General features: G+C 53.2%; 7 protein-coding genes across 7 annotated transcripts; 2 read left to right on the top strand and 5 right to left on the bottom strand.

The window, feature by feature from the left end:
• Window positions 1-114: 114 nt before the first annotated feature.
• Window positions 115-878, bottom strand: J4E93_006987 (uncharacterized protein; the record flags this gene model as incomplete). Its single annotated transcript, XM_049344897.1, has 2 exons — window positions 115-348; window positions 411-878. The coding sequence occupies 2 exons, from the start codon at window positions 876-878 to the stop codon at window positions 115-117; spliced, it is 702 nt and encodes a 233-aa protein (XP_049197822.1).
• Window positions 879-2,347: 1,469 nt separating this feature from the next.
• On the top strand, window positions 2,348-2,894 carry J4E93_006986 (uncharacterized protein; the record flags this gene model as incomplete). The annotated part of the gene is made up of 3 exons (XM_049344896.1): window positions 2,348-2,398; window positions 2,461-2,808; window positions 2,859-2,894. 3 exons carry the CDS (start codon window positions 2,348-2,350, stop codon window positions 2,892-2,894), a joined length of 435 nt encoding a protein of 144 aa, XP_049197821.1.
• Window positions 2,895-7,490: 4,596 nt separating this feature from the next.
• On the top strand, window positions 7,491-8,571 carry J4E93_006985 (uncharacterized protein; the record flags this gene model as incomplete). Its single annotated transcript, XM_049344895.1, has 2 exons — window positions 7,491-7,594; window positions 7,647-8,571. 2 exons carry the CDS (start codon window positions 7,491-7,493, stop codon window positions 8,569-8,571), a joined length of 1,029 nt encoding a protein of 342 aa, XP_049197820.1.
• Window positions 8,572-10,953: 2,382 nt separating this feature from the next.
• GRP78 (78 kDa glucose-regulated protein) lies at window positions 10,954-13,206 on the bottom strand (the record flags this gene model as incomplete). Its single annotated transcript, XM_049344894.1, has 5 exons — window positions 10,954-11,491; window positions 11,556-12,343; window positions 12,393-12,743; window positions 12,800-12,909; window positions 12,966-13,206. The coding sequence occupies 5 exons, from the start codon at window positions 13,204-13,206 to the stop codon at window positions 10,954-10,956; spliced, it is 2,028 nt and encodes a 675-aa protein (XP_049197819.1).
• Window positions 13,207-14,318: 1,112 nt separating this feature from the next.
• On the bottom strand, window positions 14,319-15,270 carry J4E93_006983 (uncharacterized protein; the record flags this gene model as incomplete). Its single annotated transcript, XM_049344893.1, has 2 exons — window positions 14,319-15,124; window positions 15,195-15,270. 2 exons carry the CDS (start codon window positions 15,268-15,270, stop codon window positions 14,319-14,321), a joined length of 882 nt encoding a protein of 293 aa, XP_049197818.1.
• A 647-nt stretch (window positions 15,271-15,917) lies between these two features.
• ALT1 (alanine transaminase) lies at window positions 15,918-17,580 on the bottom strand (the record flags this gene model as incomplete). The annotated part of the gene is made up of 4 exons (XM_049344892.1): window positions 15,918-16,074; window positions 16,137-16,309; window positions 16,368-17,489; window positions 17,545-17,580. 4 exons carry the CDS (start codon window positions 17,578-17,580, stop codon window positions 15,918-15,920), a joined length of 1,488 nt encoding a protein of 495 aa, XP_049197817.1.
• A 626-nt stretch (window positions 17,581-18,206) lies between these two features.
• Window positions 18,207-19,826, bottom strand: ALT2 (alanine transaminase alt2; the record flags this gene model as incomplete). Its single annotated transcript, XM_049344891.1, has 1 exon — window positions 18,207-19,826. The coding sequence occupies one exon, from the start codon at window positions 19,824-19,826 to the stop codon at window positions 18,207-18,209; it is 1,620 nt and encodes a 539-aa protein (XP_049197816.1).
• Between the last annotated feature and the right edge of the window lie 261 nt (window positions 19,827-20,087).

The following is a 20,087-nucleotide window of genomic DNA, read 5'->3' as shown; positions in this document are numbered from 1 at the left end:
GACTCATGGTGGTACTGGACTGTATTGGTATCTGCCCGGCTGTCCTTTCACACCGCGAAGTCCAACATCATCAGGGTGCGAGACGACGACAACGACTCACCCCGCCGCAACTATCTACTCCATCCGCTCCCCAGGAGCCAACATCTCCTCCTCGGAGTCAGACTCGACCTTGTCAGGAAGCCTTGTCTTCCTCAACTTCTTCTCAACCCTCTCCATCGCCTCACCCCCAACCGGCATGTCGGTGTCTATGGCCAGCTCGGTGGCCTTGGTGTTGTCCCGCTCGGACTTGCGACGGCCGTTGTACTCGTTCTTGCGCTTCCTTGTCGCCAAGACATCTTCTTCGTTCATCTATATATCGTTAGCATTTGTAGTTTGCAATTGAATTATCTTGAAAAGAAAAAATGACTTACCTCAAGAGGATGCAGCAGATCGCGAATCACCCTCACCACATCGACCGTAGTCACCAAGTCAAGGTCCTTCTTGAACCTCTTGTTGATGTTCCTCAATTCTACCGCCGAATTGATCTGGCTGCCCATGTAGTCGCCCTGGCCGTGCGTAAACTCCGACAAGACTGCCAGAGTGGCCAACAGGCGCAAGTCCCAAGTCGCCGCGTCACCGGCCGGACGGAATGTACGTCCACCGTACATGGGAGGCGGAGGGGGGAAGGAGGTCATGTCGACGCCCCAGTTCTCTTCGATGAGGCCGAGAGAGGAGGCCGCGGGGTGTGTAGTGCCCAACTTGTTGTTGGGGATGCTGTCGAGCGTGTCGAGGAGGTCACGTACGCTCCTGGGTGCGATGGTGACTTGCGGACCGTCGAAGGGCTCGCCGCGAATCATGTCGCGCTTCTCGGTGCGGGTGAGATCAGAGAATGTAGACATGATATATACAAAAAAAGCTTTGAAGTGATGATAGCTTGATTGTACGTGGGTGGTTAGAGGAAGCAGAATTACGAACAGAAGAAAGTTTTATATGGCTAGGCTCCAGTGCGTAAAACTCTCGCAGTGAAGGAGAGTAGAGAATTCCCCTTCACGCTCACATTCACTTCCTCTTTGCGCCAAATTTCCACACTCACTGCGACTACAATCAACGTATACTCACGCACTAGTACTAAATCGAGTAAGAGCAAAAATGACGCCACCTTCAAGTCTGAGTAAAGGCGAGTGAAAGACATCAATGTGAGCAAAAAAGAGCAAAAATAAGGTACACTATGAGGATCGAACTCACTCACCGAAATGGCTGTTATCAACGGTATTCTCAAGGTCAACCCAGGAGACGCATCCAGGGATTATTAGGCCATTCGGAGTCGTGTTGTGATGAAATATCGCTCAATTAAATATAATATACAGACATATCGCAAGTCGTGGGTGAGTTTGTTGTGGGGAGATATGGGTCGAGGTAAGTGCAAACGCAGTGTTGTGAAAAGTGAGTGCGAACATGGGAGTATGACGCACCGGCAAACACGGACCTCAGATAAGAGGCTGTCGGTACATTATGGATTGACGGAGAAGATATGTCGATAGAGCGGGGAGTATCTCATCTCGGTCCCAGCCGATGGAGGTGAGTAGACAACAGAGCGAGGAGGATATTAGTGAGGCTCCCAGCAGTGGAGAGCTAGAACACGGAAGACATTGAGGATGACATGGCAATGAAACATACTCGATTCGCTGTGCAGAACTTAGTGAAGTATGTGAGGCTTTGTCATGAACAGCTTTAGCTATGACTATCCAAACTAACCTTTCAATTGGGGGAGGAGGTATCGCATCTATCAGTAAACACAAACTCGATATTAACCGACGTGCAAAGAGTCGATGAGCAATCGTCCCACTGTCTAACCAAAGATTACCATCATCAAACGCCTTGCTGTCCGGTTTAGGACTACTATAAGCAATCGCCCTCTTGTTCTGTCTAAGATCAACGTAAGCAATCACCCACTTGTCTAGTCCAAGACTACTATAGGCAATTGATCTCTTGTCTAGACTAAGACTTCTATAAGCAATCGCCCTGTTATATAGCCTAAAACTACCATACATACTCACCGTCTACCAGTCACAGTAGAGTAATGACAAGATATTCTGCCTCTCAGGGACGTGCTCAGAAACAGACTCATGGGTGATGGACATCTCTGATGGTTGCGATATCTCTTATCCTAGGAATAGCTTTGCGTGTGGGATGGTTGCAGGGGTCATGAATGGCTCGCCGGTCTCTGTCACTGCAGCACCAGTGTGAACAATCGACGATGGGTACTTGGTAGAAAAGATATAAGTATGGTCTTCAAACCTCGCAACAAACACCACTCACATCCTCAACAATAGCAACGACAGCCATCCAACTCAAGAGGACCATCAACATGCATTCCATCCAATCTATCAGCCTGGCATTCATCGCCCTCCTCGCCACGGTACGCCTCCCCATTCCTCATATTCTCCCAGTGCGCCGAATCAAAACTAACATCGACCTCAGACCAAAGCTCAGGTGAGCCTTGACGACGGCGGTACCTTCGGTGGCTGCCCCGGAGGCTGCTGCATCCCCGTCTGCAATTTCATCGTCGGCGACCAAGATTCTCTGGGCGCATACGGAACAGTGGGTTTTGCTGGCACATGCAAGCAAAACTTCGATATGAAGAACGGGGGTACTGTAGACTTGGATGACGACTACCAGGCAACTTGGGTCTACGAGCAGAATGGGCCTGGTTCCGTTGCGATCGATCTATTCCGCAAGAGCGACAAGATATACAATCGTTTCGAGGTTTCCAACTGCCAGTTGGCTAGTATTGGTGGTACGCAGTGCGCTCCTGCTGATGGGGGCTGTGTAAGTTGTGGGTCTTGAGAAGTGAGAGTTGTGCTAATGGATGCGTGTAGGACTTGAAGCTGATCCTCACTGAGGCCCAGGGTTAGAGGAGTGACAGTACTTACGGCAGTATGTGGAAGATGTTGCTATTGAGATGGTGTCAGGGTCGGTGTTCATCGACTACTTGCCAAAAGCTTCTACTTATTGGGTACAATCTTTTGGCACTACACTCGTTTTATGAAGTACTATCAATGGATTGTCACTTCCCTGGCACATACCTTTAAGATGCGTTCATGTGTGCTTGTGTTCACTTGCCACACACCTACCGCTATGCCTATTAAATATGCTAAAGTAGCTGGCGAAGCATTTAATTAGTAGCGCTGATGTGCAGTTTCACATCAAACGATGATCCCACCACCACACCTCCATCGCCTCTCCATCTCAAGCATGTCTTCTTCTTCGTATATGTATCACCAGACAGACCATGAAACACGCAAATCACATCTGACACACCCGTTGAACCCTTATCTCGGCTTTCGTGGGCTGGAAAAAGCATATACGCGGGAAAAGCAAACCTGAGCTACCATGCATCAAGAAATGGTTCGCAGCGGCTCATGCCGATGCAGACGCATACTTCGTGGGTTCAAGCGTCTAGATGTGCGTTAGCTTTCTGTCACATGCTTGATCAACGTGTTGAGCGGAGTTCTGAGGGACGTTGAGGCTGTTGGGATGGTTGGTGATCTACGTTATGTCACTAGACTTGCTCGATGTGAATGAACCTATTCCAACGAGAGTTGATGTACGGTGGTGAACGTATTGGGGTAGCGCAGTGAAGGAGATGGTTTGCCGGGTACTTAGATGGAAAAAGAATGATGAAAGGTAGTGCGGCAGCCGCGAGGATGTGTCGACATGTACATACTATACCATGTCTCGAAGCAAACGTACTACAATCTCTTGCCCATCATACCTTACCTGTACGTACACCGACATACCTGAACCCAGTAAACGATACAGAACAGCTAGATCTAACCCTCACCGCCATCTTACGCCCTCCTCCCGTGTCTCTATACCATGCGGGGCCTACGTGGTTGACAGCGAACGATCATACCTTGAACACCTAGCTACCTCGTCCATGCCGCTGCTCCTTCCTAACCTGTTCAAGCGTACCGTTACCCGTGCAAGTGTACCACGAAACTCATATGTTCAGACCCTGAACAGCGCTACAACATCAACCTCCTCCCTAGCCGCATTGTCCGTCGCATATACCAGCGACAGACTCAACTTGTCAGCGGCCCCCAACGCCACGCGGCGCCCGGGAGATGTCCAGCCTGCATACCCAGGCTTTCGCGACACTGAATACGAAGAAGTGTAGAACTCCGAGTGGGGCCGCATATGAGCTGAACGATTGGCATGTATGCTCACATGCATGTTTCACATTTCCCTTCTCTTTTGTTTCTACTAGTGACGGCGGCGGTGCCAGTGGCGGGGACGCGCCGCAGGAAACGTGGACGATAAGATAGCGAGGAGCGTGTTGTTCTTGTGTGGTACACTACGAGTAGATGCAGGTAATCGGTTTCAGCCACGCTGTCTGCGCGCTTCTGCGAACGTGTGGATAGCTCGGGGACCGAGGGTCGGCATTGCGCGTCTCGCGACGGGCGGGGACTGCGAGGTCAGAACTTCTAGAGTCCGTTGACCAACCGGCCACGTGTGACTAAGTTGAATGGAAACTGTAGCATGGGGTTAGTTGTCCGAATGACATGTCTTGACAGGTGTTGCGAGCAAGATGAACGTTGTGGTAGGGTGATGTGTCTGCCTGGCGACGCCGTGGGCTGTGCCTCAGCACTGTCGAAAATGTCAGATGCCTTTCTCATCGCTGCCAAAATGTCGCAACACTTTCCACAACATCAACATTACCAGTCGCATGCAGCGCATAAGATAGTCGCCATAATATCAAGCATGACTGTTGTGTTGTGTTGTTGGTGCCGCGAACTCTTGACGCCGCGACACCCAACGCTCGCCCGGCACTCTGATCGGCAAACCTGATCTCCTGCGCTGCGCACGCAGCACCAACCGAGAACGCGTTTGATCGACAGGCACCACATCCGCACCAGCGCAATGGTGCCGACTCATCCTCCGAGCGAACCACGCTCCAACACAACTTCGCGCCCGCTGCCAATCCAGACTTTTCTCTGACAGACTAACACGCGCGTACTCAGAAACGTTCGGTGGCTTTGAACTTGTTTCGGCGGCTTTGAAAGAAGAACGTTGGGGCGTTCTTGGTATCATTTGGTTTTTGCGTGGTAGCGAGATTGTGTTTGGGATTGTTGGGTGAGGGGTGCCTGTGAGGGGGAACCGCTGGTGCTGAGGGGTGGATACATGGGTCCCCGCTACCATGGCAGATTGTTGTTCTTGCTGTTGTTATGGACGACGATATTTGCAATCAACGCAAGTGCGTAGGGCGAGTTCCGCAATCCAACATTCCGCCTCATGGCGACATGATTGAGTCATCACTACGATCGATACGGCCACTTCCACCTCGATTCGAAGCCAGATACCACGTCCGTCATGTTGCATGCCTGCTGCCCGATCTGACCGATATCTCCACCCGCTCGCGTGCCTCTATGACCTCTGATCGCCTATACCCTGTCAACGGGTGTGTAGTCGCAAAAAGAAGATTCTGCCAGGAAGCACTCTTCCATCATCTCGCAGCCAGTCGAGCATACAACCTCGAGGTATGACTGGTAAATACGCTCCACAGCACCACAAATCCCTTCCACAAGCGAAATTACCTGTAGTTGTCTAGAACACATCCGCTTGTTGGTAGCATCATGGTAGTCTTACACCTGGTGATGTCACACCAACCCGGCTCCGAGTAGGTATCGATAAGCGGGCAACACTTGCGAACGTCTTGCATGAGTTTTTCGTCGCCGGCTCCGCAGGGCGTTGCGCTTCTCGTATGATTGGTTTGTCTGGAAAATCATGATGGTAGTGTTTTAATGTCCGCCAATGGTAAGTTTTGAGCGACAAATGCAGGACTGTCGGTCCGGCAGATAATAGTAATCGTGTGGCTGGCTGAACTAGAGAGCATGTGTGTCGCCTAGAGAACGGCGGCAGGAACAGAAGGTGTCCGCATGCGGTAGTGTTTCTGTGTATTCCTTGGTTTCGCAATGTCTCAGTTGGCGCATAGAGGCTGGGTTGTTGCTGTGCAAGGGCAGGTTGCTCGACCACATGTCCAATGTCGAGGGCGATACGCAGCACAACCATGAAACAACCAAGACAGATGATGAAAGCACAAAAAGGTCCGCGTCACTACTCTCGCTGGGCATGAGAGAAAGTCCAGCGGTCGGTGAACAGACTGTACACATAGTTTTCGCTTACCGGTCCGTTTCTGCTCGGAGGAGCGTCACAGGGAAGATCCAGCGAACAGCGACCCACCACGTCGTGTGAGGCTTTTCTGGTCACGGCTGGCGGTGTCGCTGTACACCGTACTAGCAGTGGGTAGTCTTCCAGATTTTCATCATGCATATACCGGCTACCACGTTGCGATAAAGAGCCTTATCGTCCCGCTGACGGCACCGGGGCTCCACAAACGTTGCATCGGCACATCTTGCTGATCCGTGAATGGAGAGAATCTTGCCTAGGTGCAGGTGGGCTGCAGATGTGGAAATGGGCGAGGCAAAAAGTCGTCGTGTGGACGGTTGCGTCACGATCCTGCGGAAGGACTGCATGCCCTGACGGAGTTTGGGAGTTACGCATGCATAGCCGAGGGGGAAGACGTGTCCGGCTCACAGACTGTCGCGGCTGAATGGAGTGTACATTGTGTCTGCACACGGCAGTGACAGTGATAGATGAAGGTTGTGGACTCGTCAGGGCGGCGGAGACTAGACTCGTTGGGTGAAAACACGTGCCGGAGTGTGACAGGAACACGCAGGCAACGCGGCGCCGATGTGTGGAAAACGTTCTGGAATCTGGAGGGTCAGTATCCACGGGCGGCTGCCCCAATCACAGGTGTTTGGGTTCCACACTGTGTAGATCGCAATTGCGCGGCCTTCACGTCGTCGCCCGCGGGTGCTGAGTCGAGTGCCGCGCCTTGGGATTGCGCACTGTCGTTGTGAAAGTCGAGCAACAACTCTTTGCTTCCTTGCCGCTTGCGAGTCTGGCCAAGGGGAACGCGGCTGCGACAGGCGATGAAGCGACGAGGAGAGATCAAAAGCGGCTGAAACCTCGGAGCGCCAACTGTGCCTGGCTCAGGCACACCAATGAGAAGCGCCAGCCAAGTCAGGATCGCGCGCTATCCAGGGGTGCAACATCCGGTGCAATTGGCCCTGACTAAATTAGTAACGGGGATAGTCCGCAGCGCGCTAGGCCATTTCTGTCTCCCAGGAGATGAGATGGGGGCAGCCCGGCTGAAGGGCCACTTACCTTTGCGCCTGGCCGCTTGTTTCCCTTTTCCTCCTTCACCCCAACATATAATCCACACATTGTCCCTCTTTTTGAAAAGGCAAATTCGCGCGTTCACTCTTTCACGCCCGTCTTGCGCCTGCTAGCTCTCGCTCACCCAGTCACTCATTACTCATACCTGAACTACTCGTTGACCAACCACTACCAGCGCATCACGACACGCCGTTGAACGACGTTACGACCTGTCCGCAGTATAGATACCTAGCGCTTACCTTACTCAATCACCCCTACGCAACTTCACGATGCGTTACTCTTCCGCTGCGGTGCTGAGCACCATCGTCGTTGGCCAGGCTGCTGCCGCCAACCTCCACAACCGTCACGCCAGCTTCCACGCTCGCCGTCAGGCGTAAGTAATGCCTGCGAGTCCACAACGAGAACACGATGCTAACTCTTTCCAGTGAGGTCAAGCGCAGCGCTGCCAACGAAGTTGACTGGAGCAAGGTCGCATACGATCTCAGCGATGTCGACTGGAGCTCCGTCTTCGCCACACCCACTCCTACTCCTGCCCCTGCTGCTGCCCCCAAGGTTGCTGAGGTTGCCGACTACAAGACTCAGGCCGAGCCCACGCCTTCCTCCACCAAGCAGGAGCCCACTACCACCAGCGCCAAGCCCGCCGCTACCTCCGCAGAGTCCAACGACCCTCTTGGTGACCTCGGCGACGCTTTGGACAACGTTGGTGACGCTATCGGTGGACTCGTCAGCTCCATCTTCGACGATGTCCAGGACTGGGTACAGGAGCTCGGCTGCAAGAAGGGAGTGAACAAGCAGTCGGAGTGGGATGGTATCTGGGTTGGCGGTGACAGCAAGTGGAAGGCCGAGTTCATCAACGACCGCTCCGGCGAGGACATGCTCCTGTTCTGCTGGAGGGCACTCGGCTACTCTGGCATGTCTGTCAAGGCCAACCAGCCCGACATCTCAGTCAAGATCCCCGCCGGCAAGTCCCTCGAGCTCTCCTGGAAGGAGGGTGTCCCCTCCGCTTGCGCCCCCGTCTTCCCCGGCTACAAGGATGACGGCTTCCAAATCAACAACACCTGGTGGGAGGTCACCTTTGGTGCTCAGGGTGCTTTCGATGTTTCGCGTAACATCAACATGAACGGTGACAGCATTAGCTCCAAGGGCTCCAAGTGCGTCTCCGACATGAACACCTGTGTCTTCAAGTGCAAGAACGGCATGGACACCTGCGAGCAGGGTTCCGACTACGACCTCTTCAACTGCAACTCCAGCGGTGGCGGCGGTGGTGGCTACGACCCAATCATGGCCGGTACCGGAGGTGGTTGCTCCATGGGCCAAAACGGTGAGACCGTCAAGGTTGTCATCTCCTAAACGCTTCCGACATGAACATGCTTGGAGTTGGATTGCGCTTTGGGTCATTTTGTGTATTACTCTTCGCCATATTCCCCCTTTGTACCTTGTCGACCTGAACGTCTCCTTGCCTAGGCAGTCATCTTGACTTAGTTGCCTGGCAAGATGCCCACGTGCACTTTGGGTAGTGGTCGCAGGTCCATTCGCGTTACTCGTCACGGCTCTTAGCGGTCTATGTGTATTTTGTAAATGTTTATTGTTAGTATCTCGCAAATTCCAAAAGCCATAAAAACTATATCACCTTTCTTGCTTGATTGAGATCCAACGTGAAGCTCGCGATATTGCACGCGTCATCACATGTAATTGCGTGTTGTGATCGGCGTGGTTCCCGTTCGGGACTATCCTGGTTCTCCAATATTGACGCTCAGACATAACGTTTGCTGCTATCTCCAAGGTTGTTGCGTTCCCAGACCAGGGCCAGAAACCAGGACTTCGCAAGCAAATTTCCGGCCGTGGAGCATATTGCCTGGGGTAGGTATGTATAGCCGTTATTGCTGCACAAGTGGAGCGATTGTCGCTTCACGATCCAAATCTCGCGTGGTCCAGGATATGGAGGTGGCTGTGATCAGAGGCCGCGTAGTCTCTTCGTAGCTTCGATGCATCGTTGGGCTATTAAAAAATAGCGCTGGCTTAACGAAGCGATAAGGCGACCGGACGGTGGATCGATCGACTGCGACGACACTGCGCGCGTCTCCCGATCCTGTTTTCGAACGACCTGTTGGTGTGTATCGCGCGTGCCTTTGGTTGGGTGCCGCATTGTTGGTGACGGTGGCACGGTGGTTAGCCAGGCCTAGAGGTTTATCCGCAGCGCGTGTGTTCACCCCCTAGGCGAGGTGTAGGATCCAGCGAGCGACGGCGAGCGAAAGTCGAAGAGCGATGACCAAAAAAATTCATCAGAAGGTAGAAACGACCAGGCGACAGTGTTTCGATCGCGGCAGCCATGGTGTCAACACAGGGAAGTCGCAACACGAGCGTAGAAAGAAGTGCGAACACCCGACCAAATAATCAAACCTCACGGCGATTTCTTGGAGTGAGTCACTCACAGTAAGCTTCGCAGATGCACCAAAGACATGTCTGGCGCTCCACGCTCTGCCGGAAAAGACGTTGAAGTAAGAACGCTCGCAAGGGGAAAGCGCAACCACGGCACCAAACGAAAGAACCCCGCATGACAACGAGAGAGAAGGGAAGAGCAAGTATCGAGTAACTTGATGAGCGTGAGCATCTGCAGAGCCCTAGAGCAGGTTCCTTCTCTGCGCGACACCCAGACTATTAGTAAGGAAGGAGCAACAAAGACACGATGCACGTTAGCAAAAAGAAAACATGGAAGGGAAACCCCTCACTCAAGTACACGAAACGATACGAGAACATGGCCTCTGACACTATCGAATGTTCAACATTCCTCTAGAACCTCGGTTTCGTTGGTACACCAGCTCACCGGACCTATGTCCTGGCAGGCTAAGCTGGGTAAAGCGGCACATGCAATACGAGAGCCACGAGGAGAGGGCCTTCCAGATGCGCCTGTCAAACAGAAAGACACGGGCTAGATTTTGGGTCGCAGTTTGTAGTATACATATGATTAGATCTTGATGAGTAGAGATGTTCTAGGGTGGTGTATGCTCCTACCCTCTGTATCATCATCTGGCCACCCCTAGGGACGAGGATGAGGCTACAAAAGAACTCTTCCAAACGCGCCACAAAGACCGCTTTCGCAGGAATCACGAAAAAAAAGAGAATAGACATCATCGTCACTGGTACACTGGCTACTCTCTTTTAGCGGCGCGCGCTCGACTGACGGCGGTTAAGCACGTTCCGGTCATTGGCCTGGTAGTTGCATGGTTTGCAGTACAGTTCACACCCATCCTCAACCACAGACTTGTGACGATCTCTGCCGAAGTGTCTGCTGAAAAAGGCCTTGGTTCCAAAGGTCTTGTCGCAAGGAACGCAAGGGAAGCGGATGAGCATGACATCCCGCTGACGCTTAGCAAGGCTGTCTGAGACAGGATCTGCTTCCCTGAGTTGGCATGGATGCGAGCTGTGTATTACCTCAATAACCAACCTAGGAGGCTACATCGTCTTGGGATATATTCACTCATCAACATTCAGCAGCACGTATGCAGCAACGTGCGACACGAATTCAAACACCAGGTATCATTGGAAGAATCAAGTGATCTCATAAGTATTTCATTCCATGTAAATACTCCCATGACTGCGCATATATCTGAGTGCGTCTAAGCAAGTCATATCTCCAACGCGAAAAGTGCTTTTCTACTCATACACGGGGTGCCAATGGAACCAAAATACGACAGGAAGGATGCAACATGTGGTGACTCTACAGTCAACCATCTACAACTCGTCGTGGTCATCAGGCATCTCATCGTCACCACCGGGGCCGCCAGCGCCGTAGAGCTTGGAGGTGATGGGGTAGGCGACGTCGGACAGCTTCTGGAACTGCTCGTCAAAGTCCTCAGCGGCAGCCTCGGCGGCGTTGCTCTCGAGCCAGTCCTGGGTCTCCTTGACGGCCTCGAGGAGAGACTCCTTGTCCTCCTCCTCGATCTTGCCACCAAGACCCTCGTCGTCGTTGACCTGGTTCTTGAGGCTGTAGGCGTAGTTCTCGAGCTTGTTGCGGGACTCAATGCGCTCGCGGTTGGCCTTGTCTTCCTCGGCGTACTTCTCAGCCTCCTCAACCATGCGCTCAATGTCTTCCTTGCTGAGACGGCCCTTGTCGTTGGTGATGGTGATGGATTCACCCTTACCAGTGCCCTTGTCGATAGCGCCAACCTTGAGGATACCGTTGGCATCAAGCTCGAAAGTGACCTCAATCTGGGGAACACCACGGGGCGCGGGAGGGATGTTGGTAAGCTCGAACTTTCCGAGTTGGTTGCTGCAGATATAGGTTAGCAAATCGATCTTTGTGGCGGACACGCGATAACGCGGTGGATACTTACTTGTCCTTTGTCATGGCTCGCTCTCCTTCGAAGACCTGGATCAAGACTACGGGCTGGTTGTCGGCGGCGGTGGAGAAGATCTGGCTCTTCTTGGTGGGGATGATAGTACCACGCTTGATAAGGGTGGTCATGACACCACCAGTGGTCTCAATACCGAGGGTAAGAGGGTTGACATCCATGAGAACGACGTCTCCGGTAGCGGCGTCACCAGTGAGAATACCACCCTGAACAGCAGCGCCGTAAGCGACAGCCTCATCGGGGTTGACATCCTTGCGGGCCTTCTTTCCGAAGTACTCCTCGAGCATGGCCTGGACCTTGGGAATACGAGTGGAACCTCCAACGAGAACAATGTCGTCGATTTCGCTCTTCTTCATCTTGGCGTCCTTGAGAACCTGTTCAACGGGCTTGAGGGTCTTCTTGAAGAGGTCGTTGTTGAGCTCCTCGAACTTGGCGCGGGTGAGGGTCTCGGAGAAGTCCTTGCCCTTGAAGAAAGACTCAATCTCGATCTTGGTGGTCTTCTGGGAAGAGAGAGTGCGCTTGGCCTTCTCAACCTCACGCTTCAACTTGGACATGGTCTTGGAGTCCTTGGTGATATCGACGTCGTTCTCCTTGTTGTACTTCTTGGTGAAGTAGTTGATGACACGGTTGTCAAAGTCTTCACCACCGAGATGAGTGTCACCAGCGGTAGACAGAACCTCGAAAACGCCGGATTCGATAGTGAGGATGGAAACATCGAAAGTACCACCACCGAGATCGTAGACGAGAACCTGACGTTCCTTCTGGTCGGTCTGTGGTGCGTTAGCTGAGTTGCTTCAACGGAGGATGCTGATGTCTTACCTTGTCGAGGCCGTAAGCCAGAGCGGCAGCGGTGGGCTCGTTCACAACACGGAGAACATTGAGACCAGCGATAGTTCCGGCGTCCTTGGTGGCGGCACGCTGAGCGTCGTTGAAGTAGGCGGGAACGGTAACGACAGCGTTCTTGACAGGCTCGCCAAGGTAGCTCTCGGCCACCTCCTTCATCTTGCCCAGAACCATGGCGGAGACCTCCTCGGGGGTGAAGGTCTTCTCCTCGCCGTGAACCGCAACGGAAACCTTGGGTTGGTTGTTCTTGTTGACGACCTTGAAGGGGAAGTGCTTGATGTCATTCTGAACAGACTTCTCCTTGTACTTGAGACCGATGAGACGTTTCTGCTCCACAGTCAGTATGCCAGCCTTGCAACAAGGGTATACGGGAGTGTACGTACGATATCGAAGATGGTGCGTTCGGGGTTGGAGGCGAACTGGTTCTTGGCGGCGTCTCCGACAAGACGCTCGTCATCGGTGAAGGCTACCCAAGAAGGTGTGATACGGTTACCTGGAGAGGACACATGTCAGTTTGGGTGTGTGAGATGGTCGAGCACGCAGACTTACCCTGGTCGTTGGTGATGATCTCAACCTTTCCGTTCTTCATGATACCGACACAAGAGTAGGTGGTTCCCAGATCGATACCGATGACGGGGCCGGAGACACCATTGGCGTCGTCCTTGATGGGCTCCTGGTCTTGGGCATGTGCTGTCTTAGCCAGCATCAGACCGCCGACAAGGACGAGGAGGAGGTAGAAGGCAATGGACCATGTTGAGCGCTGGTTGGCGCCCCGCGAGCTTCGAGCCATTGTGATGTGTGTGTAGTCCTCAAGACTGGGGGTATGGCCTAGATGCCAGGTGCAAGTGCGGGCGTAACTCTCTGGGAGCTCGCAATGTGTGGAGTAGACGGGGCTCTCCAGGTATCGCTGAGAAAGAAACTAAAGGCGAGTTGCGGTGGTTGCAGTTGCAAGGTGAGTGGAGGAAGAAGGGCAAGTAGCGGTGGGCGGCTACTGTTATATGGACACGTCGTGGAAGTATTTCGAAAGAACACCTTGCGATCTCGAGGATCTTGCTCCGCAAACGGTCTAGCGCGCAGCTCGCCCATGGCCCGTTCACTTTGCCCCAACCGCCCGCATCAGCCTCAATTTCACCTGCGTTTGACGCAGCTGGCTACAGGACACGTGTAATTCGCTAGCACTGGGCTTTCACGGCTCCTGTGTAGCATGTGTGACTCCGCGCTATGCAGACCTATAGGCCACAGTAGCTTCTTGTGCAGACGGTGATGAGCTCCGTCGTTATCGCTATCGTGCCTCTAGTCCAATTTACCCCTCCATCTAAGCGAACGCGAACACCTGCAAACCTCGGTGCTCTACCATCTCAACGTCCAAGTCGCGAATGAACTCATCTGGGTTGAAAATCGCCGTTTCCACAATGCGCAAAACCCCAGCCAGTCTGAGTCGTTGCGTCGATAATCTCGGACACGGCCCTCAATGTCTGTCCCAAGTTCCAGGTGTCCTTTCGGTAGTCTTCCAGTCGCTAGGCAGACAGATCTACACGAGACACCGGCTCCACCGCACCGCCAACACCATTCACCTCGATGACTCCTTTGTCTATATGCAACGTTTCCTCAATGTTGTTGCCACAGGGTGAGAACACAATGCGCCAGGTCTTCTGACAGTTGCCTGGATCGAAGCATTCTGCCCGCCATTCACGACACGTCAGTCATGCTTGCAAATGCGAAAAGATTCACCCCGTAGAGACAACTGGCTTCTTTGACTGGAGAGGAGCGAAGAACATCGTACGTGCGGTGCATGATGCTTCATTGCGGATATCTTGAGGTCTGCCAAAGGGAATCTTCGCGATCATTCCGCTGTCCCACTCTGCCGATCAGCCGCATCGCCGCCACGACCAGCGAAACCCATCACCATGCCTCTTTCAACGTCTTCTTGAGGGCGCTCAACATCGCGTCCCATCGCGCACCAGACCTGCTTCTCAATATAACCAAGCCTAGGATGCCAACACCCAGCGCGCAAGGTATCGCTTTCTTGGCAAAATTCTTTGCAAAGTGTTTGAAAAACATGTCCTGCCTTTGTCTCACCCTCTTCACATGCTCCTCTCTTTTGTTCTTCACAGGAAATGGCTCGTCTGGCATATCTTTCTCCAGAAACTCACACAGCGGCTTCCAGCCATCCTCCAAGCGAAATTCGAGCAAGCGTTCGGTAGGGACCGCAGCCCGAACTTCTGCATAGTGCAGCCTATACCGATCCTTGGCAACTCGTCGCATCTCTTGCACATTGCGCACGCCATAGAAGCCCAACATGATCTTGCGAATCGTGCTGCCGCCCTTGAGTCCATAGAGCGGACCCAGTACGTTGATCACGAGATCAGCGCGAAGGCCCCATGTCGTGCTGAAGATGGCTGCTTCCATACTGTCGTACCACTCGTCGATATCGCGCTCTACCAGGATGATCTTCGCCTCGGGATAAGCCTCGATGAGCTGCGTGGCGAAGAAAGAGCTCATATCGGTAACGGCCTCATAAGGTCCAAAGACCACATCCCAGTCGGCGCGTGTGAAGGGCGCGCCCGTGTAGGTCGGGAGCGAAGGGTAAAAGGAATCGCATGCTTTGCTAAAGAGTTCCCATTCAATTGGAGAACTGATGGCCTTAATGCCGTGGTGCACGCCTTGATATCCGAGAATCTCGAGAGCTTGAGTGATCGAGGCCGACCCTACCGTCGCTTCAGCCAGCTTCTCCCGACGGCCGTAACAATAGCAAAAGCAAACGTTAGAGGAACTCACCAGTACGCGTCATTCCCAATGAAAGCACCTTCAGCTCTCGCTTTGGCCGGTCGGCAATGGAGTTTGGTATCGCCATGGCTCACACCAAAGCTGGTCTCAGTCACGCAGAATGGCTGACGAGTGAAGATGGTCGGGAGTGGGACAGAAGGTAATATTCCTCGACCATTGTAAGCTCGGCAGAGAGGTGATTATCCCATCTTGCTGCTCACCGTGGACCGTGGTAAACATTCCATACTCATTTACTGGACCGCCTACCACGTGGTCAAAGGAGTGGCCATTCTACTTGCCGCTGCCTAACTCAAATGTGAGCGCCGAAGAGCGCCCACTGCTATCAATACGATCTACCGGTAGACCCCTTCCTAGTTTCAACACGCTCGGGCCGAAGTGTAACGGGCCGAGTAAAGTGCCACTGCAAACGCATCGCGCATAATTGGTCTACACTCCAAGAGTACAACGGAACACGCGCAACCAACATCCTGGCTTGGTAAAAATGTTCTCGGAAAGACAGGCTTTCTGCTGTCGAATCACATGAGGTAAATCAACGATGTCCGGGTCTGATACACGCACACACATCATCGCCCGTATTCACCGTATCCCCCGTATAGGGCGTACTTGGCCGTCATGAGGCCTACGCAAGCGTTCTGTACACCGTTTTGACGCTGCCGGTATGCATAGCCTTGTAAATGTACGTGCTGATATAACAGATGCTCAATCAAGTTCTGACTACTGCCTCGGCCTGATGGAGACCATGAGCGGCTTCTTCTCCCAGACCAAATACGACTTTTGTGTGATCCACCACTTCTCACTGTTTGGGCTGAGCGAGATGTCAAAGTTCCAGAAGAGCTTAGCCAAAGCCAGTCTCATCTCATTCATAGCCATACTGGAAAAGCATGAAGTCAGCGATCGTTCCAGTGATACCGGGAAGGAAAAGAGAGATCTTACGTTTGTCCAATGCAATCATGTCTACCATAGGAAAAAGGGCGAGACGCGCCTCGGTCATCACTAGCAAACTCTCCATCTTTCGTCTGCAGCCACCTCTCCGGGATAAAGTCAAGAGGTCGGTGCCAGTTCCATGGAGCATGGCAGGCTGCCAGATTGTGCACGCCCACAGCTGTCTGTTGGCCGACTAGTCAGTACAAACTCGCCATGATCGAGATACAGATGAATAGTTACCCCTCCCGGTACCCATCTCCCATCTATCTCCTCTCCACCCTCTGGAACCCAGCGCGGCAAAGCCGATGGCGTGGGCGGCGAAATACGCATTGACTCCTCGATGCAAGCCTTCAAGTAAACCAGCTCACCAGCAGCAACCATGGTAATCTCCTCTTCGCTCGCAAACCTACCCCGCACCTCGGCAATGACCTTCGCATACGCGTCCGGATGCCCGCAAACGAAGAAGACAAATGCGCTCATCGTATACGTAGTCGTGTTACTACCTGCCACAATCAACGCACTCGCCATACCAAAAAGATCCATGTTACTCAAATTCTCGCTCTCATTACCAAGGATGTAACTCATGAAATCCCTCCTCTTCCCTTTCCGGGTGCCGGCGCGCTCTTCGTCAATCCGTCGCTGCACCTTTTGCAGTGTCAACGTTTGATGCCGCTTCCGCGCCTCCATAGCCGCCTTGGGTGCTGTCCATTTAAGTATCCACTCGATATGGTAGTACGTAGCGAGTTGATACCAAACAATGCTCTTGACACGCGATCCGATAACGTCAAGCCAGGGCTCATCGGCGCGGTCGAGACAGCCCGCTGGTTGTCCAAAGGCCAGGTCGCTCATGACATCGAAACTCAATAGGCTGAACCAACGGAGGATGTTCTGCTCTACAGCATGGTACTGCGGTTTTCGTAAATGAGCAACAAGTCGATCAGTGTGATCTCGGAAGAAATCTTCCTGGTCCCGCAACGCGCGCTCACTAAACGCTGGCTGCAACGCACGCCGTATCACTGCATGGCGCTCAGGCGTCTCAGTGACGATACTACGACGTCCATTGACGACCGCAGGAGCGATACCACGACCATCCAGACACTTGAGAAACTCGCGAGGTGGAGGTGAGCCATCGATCTTCTTCAAGGCTGTGCTGCTGGTGTAGGACAGCTCGTCGGGTGCGATGCGTATTACGGGGCTGTTGTAGTAGATGTGCATGTCGCGGATGCGCCATGCGAGGTCGCCGCGGAGGTTGACATAGTGCCAGGGCAGGCGGGAGATGGCCCAGAGTTTGGGGCCTGGGAAGGAAGAGAGGGGGTGGATGGTGAGGTAGTAGAGGGAGCGGAGGAGGAAGTAGAGTATTGGCTATGCGCGGTTAGGATGTTGGAGGCTCCTGATGGTGTAGGAGGTGTTGACGTACACTGGTGAAGATGAAGAGAACTATCATGGACAACATCTCGGCGTACAGCTTGGTGTTCGCTCGTTCTGGTTCTTCTGCCCAGGACTCAAGAGATGAGCTTCATGGCCACAGGTTCGTGGTAGTGGCATAGACAGATATCTTCCTTCTCGTAAGTAAAGCGAACCAATCACTTCCATTTCGATTGCTGATTCTCCTTCATTCGTAGGATAGTTCTGGTGTCGTTGCCATCGTCGTAGATGCAGCAGTCGACGAGCCAATGGGAGAAAATGCATACCCACGTGGCTGATCGACTTACCGTGAGCGTCTGATCTCGAATGTGACTCCGCTGGTAGTCCTCGATATTGTAACCCCACGCGGCACCTGCTCTCGGCGATACTAATACTTCGATCCCGCATTCGGTCCGGCCATGCTAGTGAGGCCTAGTCGCCGGTGGTCGCTGTACTGACTCGGGAGCTGCATGGCATCGTTACGAGGGCGGTGTTGATGGAAAAGGAAAGAGCGAGGGTTCAGCGGACATTCTGTCATAGCGTTGGGGTTCAAAGTTGAGAGAGGTCGGCACGTGACTATACCCATGCTTCCACCACCATCTCAGAACTGAGCCACATCTGAGTCAACCAACTAGAACGCCACACCACTAACAACATGTCTAGAACCACCAAGATCTACTCAATAGCAACCCTCAACTTACACAAAACCGCCTCTTCCCTCTTCATTGGGCTCCCGGGACTGCACACTACCGTAAAATTATGCCAATCCCTCTCTAAATCCACATCCAGTCCTTCGACAACATCATACCTCTGCAACATCCTCACAATCACATACCCCGCCTCGGTAAGCGCAAACTGCTGCCCAATACAAATACGCGGCCCGCCGTTAAACGGGACATACTGCCAAGTTGACCCCGGCCTCCTCTTCTCCCAGCGTTCAGGTACGAATTCATCGGCGTCTACGCCCCAGAGATCTTTCCGGCGGTGCAGGACGTGCGTGCTGAAGTTTACTTCTGTGCCTGCGGGGACGAAGATGGGGAGGGTGCCGCAGGGGCCGCCGCCGGTGGGGAGGGTGGTGTCGCGGATGGCGCAGCGGGAATTGAAGGGGACGACGGAGTGAAGGCGGAGGGTTTCGTTTAGAATGTGTTGTAGATAAGAGCAGCTCTTGAGTTTCTCGAACGTTATACTCTGGCCAACGATAGTACTCGAGTAAGATCCGAATTCCGCGATAATGACTTCACGTAGCTTTTTGTATACCGATGGGTTCTGCACTAAGCAATAGAAAACCCATGAGGTGAGTGATGCTGTCGTGTCTCGACCTGCGGCTAGCAGACCAAGAACTTGCTCGCGGACTTCGGCGCGGTCGGCACAGCGCGATCGCAGTGTTTCGAGGAAGTCGTAGCGGAGAGACGAAGAACCTTGTTTTCTCGCTTGGTCTGCGGCGTCGATGGCGCGGTCGACGAAGGCGTGGAGATTGTTTATGCATTTGTTTAGTTCGGCGTTGCCGTAGAGCCAGTAGAAGCTTCGGAGGCGCATTCTGGTTCCGAGGATGGATAGCATACGCTCGAATGCGTGGTCGAAGCTATCTTCTTCAAAATTCTCGTCGCCTTCCTTCTCCTGTCGCTGCTCCTCAAGCAACTTATTGAGGGACCCCGTACTCATCCCCAAAAAGAACTCCGTCGCCGAATCCATCGTCAACTTCGGTAACAACGCCGCTAAACTGACAGGCGCAGACCACGCCCTCCCTTCCTCATCAACCCTCAATCCCCCCTCTTTCCCCTCGATAACTCGTAACAAACTACCCACATGCCCCTCCAACACCTCCAGTCTACTAACATTCTCCCTACTAAACAGCGGCCGCATAGTCTCCCTCGCCCGATGCCAAGCCACCCCATCAACAGCAAAAATACTGCGCCCCAGCGCCCGTTTCAAATTCGTGCGTCGTGCTGTGCCCATGATGAAGTCATCGAATTGCGTGGCGAGTAGGGCTTGGATGTTGCGTGGCTCGGCCGTGATCAGATTGGTTGTGCCGAGCAGGGATATGGCCCAGGTGTACCGGTTCATGGCCTTGAAGCGCGAGAAGACGAAGTCGGGGGTGCGTTGCTCGCTGTCAGCGAGGAGGCTGCGGCGGATGGTGTCGATGCCGAAGGGTAAGTGGTAAGGCTCCACGGGGACGGGACCGCATCCTAGATTGCGGCTCTTGAGGTAGTTGCGGAGGGGCTTTAAAATGAGAGCATTGCCTAGGTGAACTAAAAGGAGGAGGCCTGCGCCTAGGAGAAGAAGATGTGTTTGCATCTTTGGTGTAGGAGTTTCTGGTCTTGAAGCTGCATGGATTTAGAAGTGCGCCACTCTAAGTTTAAGTATGCCACTGAGCTATTCATTCCGACGCATCATTTCTGACCCACGTGCATAGCACTAAGCAGGGGATGGGTATTCAGTCGATTTTCTGAATTCTGAGCTGGAGAATGCCCGGTTAGCGTTGCTTGTGGGAATGGCCGCGAGCGAGTCATTGCGTTTTGCGGCGCATTCCCAATTTTAACCACATCACAGTCATAT

Source organism: Alternaria ventricosa (genome assembly GCF_023758065.1).
Source record: "Alternaria ventricosa strain BMP 2768 chromosome Unknown scaffold_12, whole genome shotgun sequence".
Taxonomy (NCBI): Eukaryota; Fungi; Ascomycota; class Dothideomycetes; order Pleosporales; family Pleosporaceae; genus Alternaria; species Alternaria ventricosa.
The sequence above is the reverse complement of the archived record's forward strand: the minus strand, read 5'-3'. Positions and strand labels throughout refer to the sequence as shown.